Raw genomic sequence first — 12,500 nt, forward strand, 5'->3', positions numbered from 1 at the left:
GATGTTGTTGATGTTGATGATGTTGATGATGTTGATGTTGTTGATGTAGTTGTTGATGTTGTTGTTGATGTTGTTGATGTAGTTGTTGATGATGTTGTAGATGTTGTTGATGTTGTAGATGTTGTTGTAGTTGTAGATGTTGTTGATGTAGTTGTTGTAGATGTTGTTGTTGATGATGTTGTTGATGTTGATGTAGTTGTTGATGTTGATGACGTAGATGTTGTTGTAGATGTTGTTGATGTTGTTGTTGTTGTGTAGGTGTTGTTGATGTTGTTGATGTTGTTGATGTTGTTGATGATGTTGATGATGTTGTTGATGTTGTTGATGTAGTAGTAGTTGTTTATTGTTGTTGATGTTGTGTAGGTGCTGTGTAACGCGTTTGACGACATCGCTCCGCGCTCCGTGGTGACGCTCCCTGCGGAGATGGAGCCCTGCAGAGACGTCACCTCCAGAGCCACCAAGTAGCGAGCACTACACCACTAACTAGCACACTAACTAGCACACTAACTAGCACACTAACTAGTACATTAACTAGTACACTAACTAGTACACTAGTACACTAACTAGCACACTAACTAGTACACTAACTAGTACACTAGTACACTAACTAGCACACTAACTAGTACACTAACTAGTACACTAACTAGCACACTAACTAGTACACTAACTAGCACACTAACTAGCACACTAACTAGTACACTAACTAGTACACTAGTACACTAACTAGTACACTAACTAGTAACACTAACTAGTACACTAACTAGCACACTAACTAGCACACTAACTAGCACACTAACTAGCACACTAACTAGCACACTAACTAGCACACTAACTAGCACACTAACTAGCACACTAACTAGCACACTAACTAGCACACTAACTAGCACACTAACTAGCACACTAACTAGCACACTAACTAGCACACTAACTAGCACACTAACTAGCACACTAACTAGCACACTAACTAGCACACTAACTAGCACACTAACTAGCACACTAACTAGCACACTAACTAGCACACTAACTAGCACACTAACTAGCACACTAACTAGCACACTAACTAGCACACTAACTAGCACACTAACTAGCACACTAACTAGCACACTAACTAGCACACTAACTAGCACACTAACTAGCACACTAACTAGCACACTAACTAGTACACTAACTAGCAAACTAACTAGTACACTAATTAGTACACTGACTAGCACACTGACTAGCACACTAACTAGCACACTAACTAGCACACTAACTAGTACACTAACTAGCACACTAACTAGCACACTGACTAGCACACTAACTAGCACACTAACTAGCACACTAACTAGCACACTAACTAGCACACTAACTTGCGCACTAACTAGCGCACTAACTAGCGCACTAACTAGCACACTGACTAGTACACTGACTAGCACACTGACTAGCACACTAACTAGCGCACTAACTAGCGCACTAACTAGCGCACTGACTAGCGCACTGACTAGCGCACTGACTAGCGCACTAACTAGCACACTAACTAGCACACTAACTAGCACACTGACTAGCACACTGACTAGCACACTGACTAGCACACTGACTAGCACACTAACTAGCACACTAACTAGCACACTAACTAGCACACTAACTAGCACACTAACTAGCACACTAACTAGCACACTAGCACACTAACTAGTACACTAACTAGCACACTAACTAGCACACTAACTAGCACACTAACTAGTACACTAACTAGTACACTAACTAGTACACTAGCACACTAACTAGCACACTAACTAGCACACTAACTAGCACACTAACTAGCACACTAACTAGCACACTAACTAGTACACTAACTAGCACACTAACTAGCACACTAACTAGCACACTAACTAGCACACTAACTAGCACACTAACTAGCACACTAACTAGTACACTAGCACACTAGCACACTAACTAGCGCACTAACTAGCGCACTAACTAGCGCACTAACTAGCGCACTAACTAGCGCACTAACTAGCGCACTAACTAGCGCACTAACTAGCGCACTAACTAGCGCACTAACTAGCGCACTAACTAGCGCACTAACTAGCGCACTAACTAGCGAACTAATTAGCGCACTAACTAGCGCACTAACTAGCGCACTAACTAGCGCACTAACTAGCGCACTAACTAGCGCACTAACTAGCGCACTAACTAGCGCACTACTAGCGCACTAACTAGCGCACTAACTAGCGCACTAACTAGCGCACTAACTAGCGCACTAACTAGCGCACTAACTAGCGCACTAACTAGCGCACTAACTAGCGCACTAACTAGCGCACTAACTAGCGCACTAACTAGTACACTAACTAGTACACTAGTACACTAACTAGCGCACTAACTAGCGCACTAACTAGCGCACTAACTAGCGCACTAACTAGCGCACTAACTAGCGCACTAACTAGCGCACTAACTAGCGCACTAACTAGCGCACTAACTAGTAACACTAACTAGCACACTAACTAGCACACTAACTAGCACACTAACTAGCACACTAACTAGCACACTAACTAGCACACTAACTAGCACACTAACTAGTACACTAACTAGTACACTAACTAGTACACTAGTACACTAACTAGCACACTAACTAGTACACTAACTAGTACACTAACTAGTACACTAACTAGTACACTAGTACACTAACTAGCACACTAACTAGTACACTAACTAGCACACTAACTAGTACACTAACTAGTACACTAACTAGCACACTAACTAGTACACTAACTAGCACACTAACTAGTAACACTAACTAGTACACTAACTAGTACACTAACTAGCACACTAACTAGCACACTAACTAGTACACTAACTAGCACACTAACTAGTACACTAACTAGCACACTAACTAGTACACTAACTAGCACACTAACTAGTACACTAACTAGTAACACTAACTAGCACACTAACTAGCACACTAACTAGCACACTAACTAGCACACTAACTAGCACACTAACTAGCACACTAACTAGCGCACTAACTAGCGCACTAACTAGCGCACTAACTAGCACACTAACTAGCACACTAACTATTACACTAACTAGCACACTAACTAGCACACTAACTAGCACACTAACTAGTACACTAACTAGCACACTAACTAGCACACTAACTAGTACACTAACTAGTACACTAGTACACTAACTAGCACACTAACTAGCACACTAACTAGCACACTAACTAGCACATTAACTAGTACACTAACTAGCACACTAACTAGTACACTAACTAGCACACTAACTAGTACACTAACTAGCACACTAACTAGTACACTAGTACACTAACTAGCACACTAACTAGCACACTAACTAGCACAGTAACTAGCACACTAACTAGTACACTAACTAGCACACTAACTAGCACACTAACTAGCACACTAACTAGTACACTAACTAGTACACTAACTAGCACACTAACTAGCACACTAACTAGCACACTAACTAGCACACTAACTAGCACACTAACTAGTACACTAACTAGCACACTAACTAGTACACTAACTAGCACACTAACTAGCACACTAACTAGCACACTAACTAGCACACTAACTAGCACACTAACTAGCACACTAACTAGTACACTAACTAGCACACTAACTAGCACACTAACTAGCACACTAACTAGTACACTAACTAGTATAACTAACTAGTACACTAACTAGTACACTAACTACACCACTAACTAGCACACTAACTAGTACACTAACTAGCACACTAACTAGCACACTAACTACACCACTAACTAGCACACTAACTAGCACACTAACTAGCACACTAACTAGCACACTAACTAGCACACTAACTAGTACACTAGTACGCTAACTAGCACACTAACTAGTACACTAACTAGCACACTAACTAGCACACTAACTAGTACACTAACTAGTACACTAACTAGTACACTAGCACACTAACTAGCACACTAACTAGCACACTAACTAGCACACTAACTAGCACACTAACTAGCACACTAACTAGCACACTAACTAGCACACTAACTAGCACACTAACTAGCATACTAACTAGCACACTAACTAGTACACTAACTAGTACACTAACTAGCACACTAACTAGCACACTAACTAGCACACTAACTAGTACACTAACTAGCACACTAACTAGCACACTAACTAGCACACTAACTAGCACACTAACTAGCACACTAGCTAGTACACTAACTAGCACACTAACTAGTACACTAACTAGCACACTAACTAGCACACTTACTAGTACACTAACTAGTATAACTAACTAGTACACTAACTAGTACACTAGTACACTAACTAGTACACTAACTAGCACACTTACTAGTACACTAACTAGTATAACTAACTAGTACACTAACTAGCACACTAACTAGTACACTAACTAGTACACTAGCACACTAACTAGCACACTAACTAGCACACTAACTAGCACACTAACTAGTACACTAACTAGCACACTAACTAGCACACTAACTAGCACACTAACTAGCACACTAACTAGTACACTAACTAGTACACTAGTACACTAACTAGTACACTAACTAGCACACTAACTAGTACACTAACTAGCACACTAACTAGCAGAGGTGGGACAAAGTCATTGTTATGCAAGTCCAAGTCGAGTCGCAAGTCATCAAATTCATGACTCGAGTCTGACTCGAGTCCAAGTCACATGACTCGAGTCCACACCTCTGCTAACTAGTACACTAGCACACTAACTAGTACACTAACTAGTATACTAACTAGCACACTAACTAGTACACTAACTAGTACACTAACTAGCACACTAACTAGCACACTAACTAGTACACTAACTAGCACACTAACTAGCACACTAACTAGTACACTAACTAGTATACTAACTAGCACACTAACTAGTACACTAACTAGTACACTAACTAGCACACTAACTAGTACACTAACTAGCACACTAACTAGTACACTAACTAGTACACTAACTAGTACACTAACTAGCACACTAACTAGCACACTAACTAGTACACTAACTAGCACACTAACTAGCACACTAACTAGTACACTAACTAGCACACTAACTAGCACACTAACTAGCACACTAACTAGCACACTAACTAGCACACTAACTAGTACACTAACTAGCACACTAACTAGTACACTAACTAGCACACTAACTAGTACACTAACTAGTATAACTAACTAGTACACTAACTAGTACACTAGTACACTAACTAGTACACTAACTAGTACACTAACTAGTACACTAGTACACTAACTAGTACACTAACTAGTACACTAACTAGCACACTAACTAGTACACTAACTAGCACACTAACTAGCACACTAACTAGCACACTAACTAGTACACTAGTACACTAACTAGTACACTAACTAGCACACTAACTAGTACACTAACTAGCACACTAACTAGCACACTAACTAGCACACTAACTAGTACACTAACTAGTACACTAGCACACTAACTAGTACACTAACTAGTACACTAACTAGCACACTAACTAGTACACTAACTAGCACACTAACTAGCACACTAACTAGTACACTAACTAGCACACTAACTAGTACACTAACTAGTACACTAACTAGTACACTAACTAGCACACTAACTAGCACACTAACTAGCACACTAACTAGTACACTAACTAGTACACTAACTAGCACACTAACTAGCACACTAACTAGTACACTAACTAGTACACTAATTAGTACACTAACTAGCACACTAACTAGCACACTAACTAGCACACTAACTAGCACACTAACTAGCACACTAACTAGTACACTGACTAGTACACTGACTAGTACACTGACTAGTACACTGACTAGCACACTAACTAGTACACTAACTAGCACACTAACTAGCACACTGACTAGCACACTGACTAGCACACTGACTAGCACACTAACTAGCACACTAACTAGCACACTAACTAGCACACTAACTAGTACACTAACTAGCACACTAACTAGTACACTAACTAGCACACTAACTAGTACACTAGTACACTAACTAGTACACTAACTAGTACACTAACTAGTACACTAGTACACTAACTAGCACACTAACTAGCACACTAACTAGCACACTAACTAGCACACTAACTAGCACACTAACTAGTACACTAACTAGCACACTAACTAGCACACTAACTAGCACATTAACTAGTACACTAACTAACACACTAACTAGCACACTAACTAGCACACTAACTAGCACACTAACTAGCACACTAACTAGTACACTAACTAGCACACTAACTAGTACACTAACTAGCACACTAACTAGCACACTAACTAGCACACTAACTAGTACACTAACTAGCACACTAACTAGTACACTAACTAGTATAACTAACTAGTACACTAACTAGTACACTAGTACACTAACTAGTACACTAACTAGTACACTAACTAGTACACTAACTAGTACACTAACTAGCACACTAACTAGTACACTAACTAGCACACTAACTAGCACACTAACTAGCACACTAACTAGTACACTAGTACACTAACTAGTACACTAACTAGCACACTAACTAGTACACTAACTAGCACACTAACTAGCACACTAACTAGCACACTAACTAGTACACTAACTAGTACACTAGCACACTAACTAGTACACTAACTAGTACACTAACTAGCACACTAACTAGTACACTAACTAGCACACTAACTAGCACACTAACTAGTACACTAACTAGTACACTAACTAGCACACTAACTAGTACACTAACTAGTACACTAACTAGTACACTAACTAGCACACTAACTAGCACACTAACTAGTACACTAACTGGTACACTAACTAGCACACTAACTAGCACACTAACTAGTACACTAACTAGTACACTAATTAGTACACTAACTACCACACTAACTAGCACACTAACTAGCACACTAACTAGTACACTAACTAGCACACTAACTAGTACACTAACTAGTACACTAACTAGTACACTGACTAGTACACTGACTAGTACACTGACTAGTACACTAACTAGCACACTAACTAGTACACTAACTAGCACACTAACTAGCACACTAACTAGCACACTGACTAGCACACTGACTAGTACACTGACTAGCACACTGACTAGCACACTGACTAGCACACTGACTAGCACACTAACTAGCACACTAACTAGCACACTAACTAGTACACTAACTAGCACACTAACTAGTACACTAACTAGCACACTAACTAGTACACTAGTACACTAACTAGTACACTAACTAGTACACTAACTAGTACACTAGCACACTAACTAGCACACTAACTAGCACACTAACTAGCACACTAACTAGCACACTAACTAGCACACTAACTAGCACATTAACTAGCACACTAACTAGCACACTAACTAGCACACTAACTAGCACACTAACTAGCACACTAACTAGTACACTAACTAGCACACTAACTAGTACACTAACTAGCACACTAACTAGCACACTAACTAGCACACTAACTAGTACACTAACTAGCACACTAACTAGTACACTAACTAGCACACTAACTAGCACACTAACTAGCACACTAACTAGTACACTAACTAGCACACTAACTAGTACACTAACTAGCACACTAACTAGCACACTAACTAGTACACTAACTAGCACACTAACTAGCACACTAACTAGTACACTAACTAGCAAACTAACTAGCACACTAACTAGTACACTAACTAGTACACTAACTAGCACACTAACTAGCACACTAACTAGCACACTAACTAGCACACTAACTAGTACACTAACTAGCACACTAACTAGTACACTAATTAGTACACTGACTAGCACACTAACTAGCACACTAACTAGCACACTAACTAGCACACTAACTAGCACACTAACTAGCACACTAACTAGCACACTAACTAGCACACTAACTAGTACACTAGTACACTAACTAGCACACTAACTAGTACACTAATTAGTACACTAATTAGTACACTAACTAGCACACTAACTAGTACACTAATTAGTACACTAACTAGCACACTAGTACACTAACTAGCACACTAACTAGTACACTAACTAGTAACACTAACTAGTACACTAACTAGCACACTAACTAGTACACTAACTAGTACACTAACTAGCACACTAACTAGTACACTAGTACATTAACTAGCACACTAACTAGTACACTAACTAGTACACTAGTACATTAACTAGCACACTAAATAGTACACTAACTAGTACATTAGTACACTAACTAGCACACTAACTAGTACACTAACTAGTACACTAACTAGCACACTAACTAGTACACTAACTAGCACACTAACTAGCACACTAACTAGTACACTAACTAGTACACTAACTAGTACACTAACTAGTACATTAGTACACTAACTAGCACACTAACTAGTACACTAACTAGTACACTAACTAGCACACTAACTAGTACACTAACTAGTAACACTAACTAGTACACTAACTAGCACACTAACTAGTACACTAACTAGCACACTAACTAGCACACTAACTAGTACACTAACTAGCACACTAACTAGCACACTAACTAGCACACTAACTAGTACACTAACTAGTACACTAACTAGCACACTAACTAGCACACTAACTAGCACACTAACTAGCACACTAACTAGCACACCAACTAGTACACTAACTAGTACACTAGTACACTAACTAGCACACTAACTAGTACACTAACTAGTACACTAACTAGCACACTAGTACACTAACTAGCACACTAACTAGTACACTAACTAGTAACACTAACTAGTACACTAACTAGCACACTAACTAGTATACTAACTAGCACACTAACTAGTACACTAACTAGCACACTAACTAGTACACTAGTACATTAACTAGCACACTAACTAGTACACTAACTAGTACACTAGTACATTAACTAGCACACTAAATAGTACACTAACTAGTACACTAGTACACTAACTAGCACACTAACTAGTACACTAACTAGTACACTAACTAGCACACTAACTAGTAACACTAACTAGTACACTAACTAGCACACTAACTAGTACACTAACTAGCACACTAACTAGTACACTAACTAGTACACTAACTAGTACACTAGTACACTAACTAGCACACTAACTAGTACACTAACTAGTACACTAACTAGTACACTAACTAGCACACTAACTAGCACACTAACTAGCACACTAACTAGAACACTAACTAGTACACTAACTAGTACACTAACTAGCACACTAACTAGCACACTAACTAGCACACTAACTAGCACACTAACTAACACACTAACTAGCACACCAACTAGCACACCAACTAGCACACCAACTAGCACACTAACTATTACACTAACTAGCACACTAACTAGTACACTAACTAGCACACTAACTAGCACACTAACTAGCACACTAACTAGTACACTAACTAGTACACTAACTAGTACACTAACTAGCACACTAACTAGTACACTAACTAGTACACTAACTAGCACACTAACTAGCACACTAACTAGTACACTAACTAGTACACTAACTAGTACACTAACTAGTACACTAACTAGCACACTAACTAGCACACTAACTAGTACACTAACTAGTACACTAACTAGCACACTAACTAGCACACTAACTAGCACACTAACTAGCACACTAACTAGCACACTAACTAGCACACTAACTAGCACACTAACTAGCACACTAACTAGTACACTAACTAGTACACTAGCTAGTACACTAACTAGCACACTAACTAGCACACTAACTAGTACACTAACTAGTACACTCACTAGTACACTAACTAGCACACTAACTAGCACACTAACTAGCACACTAACTAGCACACTAACTAGCACACTAACTAGCACACTAGCACACTAGTACACTAACTAGTACACTAACTAGCACACTAACTAGCACACTAACTAGCACACTAACTAGCACACTAACTAGTACACTAACTAGCACACTAACTAGCACACTAACTAGCACACTAACTAGCACACTAACTAGCACACTAACTAGCACACTAACTAGCACACTAACTAGCACACTGACTAGCACACTGACTAGCACACTGACTAGCACACTGACTAGCACACTAACTAGCACACTAACTAGCACACTGACTAGCACACTGACTAGCACACTGACTAGCACACTGACTAGTACACTGACTAGTACACTGACTAGTACACTAACTAGCACACTAACTAGCACACTAACTAGTACACTGACTAGTACACTGACTAGTACACTGACTAGCACACTGACTAGCACACTGACTAGCACACTAACTAGCACACTAACTAGCACACTAACTAGTACACTGACTAGTACACTGACTAGTACACTGACTAGTACACTAACTAGCACACTAACTAGTACACTAACTAGTACACTAACTAGTACACTGACTAGTACACTGACTAGCACACTGACTAGCACACTAACTAGCACACTAACTAGTACACTAACTAGCACACTAACTAGTACACTAACTAGTACACTAACCACCACAACCACCACCACCACAACCACCACCACCACCACCACCACTACCTTAGCTACCCACCCCACTTGTGATTCTGTGACCTCTGCGTGACCCCTTGACCCCTGTGTGACCCCACGACCTCTGTGACCCCTGCATGACCGCTACGTGACCCCTGCGTGACCTCTGCATGACCTTTGCATGACCTCTGCGTGACTCCTGCGTCACCTCTGCGTGACCCCTGAGTGACCCCTGCGTGACCCCTGCGTGACCCCTGCGTGACCTCTGCGTGACCTCTGCGTGACCTCTGCGTGACCCCCCCAGGAACTTCAACCTCCTCTCGTTTGGGGAGGAGGCTGAGGAGGAGGAGGAGGAGGCGCTCCGGGTGAGCCAGGTGAGGGGTCGCCACGGCAACCGTGGCCACGCAAACTGCTGCTGTCACCATAGCAACAGTGTCTGTTGTCACCATAGCAACAGTGTCTGTCATCACCTTAGCAATAGTGTCTGTCATCACCATAGCAACAGTGTCTGTCGTCACCTTAGCAACAGTGTCTGTTACCTTAGCAACAGTGTCTGTTGTCACCTTAGCAACAGTGTCTGTTGTCACCTTAGCAACAGTGTCTGTTGTCACCTTAGCAACAGTGTCTGTCGTCACCTCAGCAACAGTGTCTGTCATCACCGTAGCAACAGTGTCTGTCATCACCATAGCAACAGTGTCTGTCGTCACCGTAGCAACAGTCTGTCATCACCATAGCAACAGTGTCTGTCGTCACCGTAGCAACAGTGTCTGTCGTCACCTTAGCAAAAGTGTCTGTCGTCTCCATAGTAACAGTGGCTGTTGTCACCATGGTAACCGTGGTTGTCGTCACCTTGGTAACCGTGTCTGTTGTTGTCACCATGGTAACGGTGTCTGCTGTTGTCACCCCTCCCGTGGTAGACGCTGCGAGGTCGTGGCAAGAGCAGCCACGAGCTGCTGAAGCACGACGCGCGACTCGTTCTCACTCAGTCAGTCACTCAGTGTGTCACTCTGTGTGTGTCACTCTGTGTCAGTGTGTGTCACTGTGTGTGTGTGTCACTCTGTGTCAGTGTGTGTCACTGTGTGTGTGTGTCACTGTGTGTGTGTGTCACTGTGTGTCATAGTGTCACTGTGTGTGTCACTGTGTGTGTGTGTCACTGTGTGTGTCACTGTGTGTGTCACTGTGTGTGTCACTGTTTGTGTCACTGTGTGTGTCACTGTGTGTGTGTGTCACTGTGTGTGTGTGTCACTGTGTGTCATAGTGTCACTGTGTGTGTCACTGTGTGTGTGTGTCACTGTGTGTGTCACTCTGTGTCAGTGTGTGTCACTGTGTGTGTGTGTCACTCTGTGTCAGTGTGTGTCACTGTGTGTGTGTGTCACTGTGTGTGTGTGTCACTGTGTGTGTGTGTCACTGTGAGTGTCACTGTGTGTGTCACTGTGTGTGTCACTGTGTGTGTCACTGTGTGTGTGTGTCACTGTGTGTGTGTGTCACTGTGTGTCATAGTGTCACTGTGTGTGTCACTGTGTGTGTGTGTCACTGTGTGTGTCACTGTGTGTGTGTCACTGTGTGTGTCACTGTGTGTGTGTGTCACTGTGTGTGTGTGTGTCACTGTGTGTGTCACTGTGAGTGTGTCACTGTGTCACTGTGTGTCATAGTGTCACTGTGTGTGTCACTGTGTGTGTCACTGTGTGTGTGTGTCACTGTGTGTGTGTGTGTCACTGTGTGTGTCACTGTGTGTGTCACTGTGTGTGTCACTGTGTGTGTGTGTCACTGTGTGTGTCACTGTGTGTGTGTGTCACTGTGTGTGTGTGTGTCACTGTGTGTCACTGTGTGTGTGTGTCACTGTGTAAGTGTGTGAGTGTGTCACTGTGTGAGTGTGTCACTGTGTGTGTCACTGTGTGTGTCACTGTGTGTGTCACTGTGTGTGTCACTGTGTGTGTGTATCACTGTGTGTGTCACTGTGTGTGTCACTGTGTGTGTCACTGTGTGTGTCACTGTGTGAGTGTATCACTGTGTG

General features: G+C 41.6%; 1 protein-coding gene across 2 annotated transcripts in view; it reads left to right on the top strand.

Annotated features, from left to right (window-relative positions):
• The window catches only part of LOC144953962 (spliceosome-associated protein CWC27 homolog), a 36,477-nt gene that overhangs the window by 11,882 nt on the left and 12,095 nt on the right, over nt 1-12,500 (top strand). For both annotated transcript variants that reach the window (XM_078884557.1, XM_078884558.1), the window contains exons 6-8: nt 364-461; nt 10,791-10,860; nt 11,404-11,471. In XM_078884557.1, coding sequence (XP_078740683.1) covers nt 364-461; nt 10,791-10,860; nt 11,404-11,471 — 236 coding nt within the window. The remainder of the gene's footprint in view (nt 1-363; nt 462-10,790; nt 10,861-11,403; nt 11,472-12,500) is intronic.

Source organism: Lampetra fluviatilis, unplaced genomic scaffold, assembly GCF_964198595.1.
Source record: "Lampetra fluviatilis unplaced genomic scaffold, kcLamFluv1.1 SCAFFOLD_277, whole genome shotgun sequence".
In the NCBI taxonomy this organism is placed as follows: Eukaryota; Metazoa; Chordata; class Hyperoartia; order Petromyzontiformes; family Petromyzontidae; genus Lampetra; species Lampetra fluviatilis.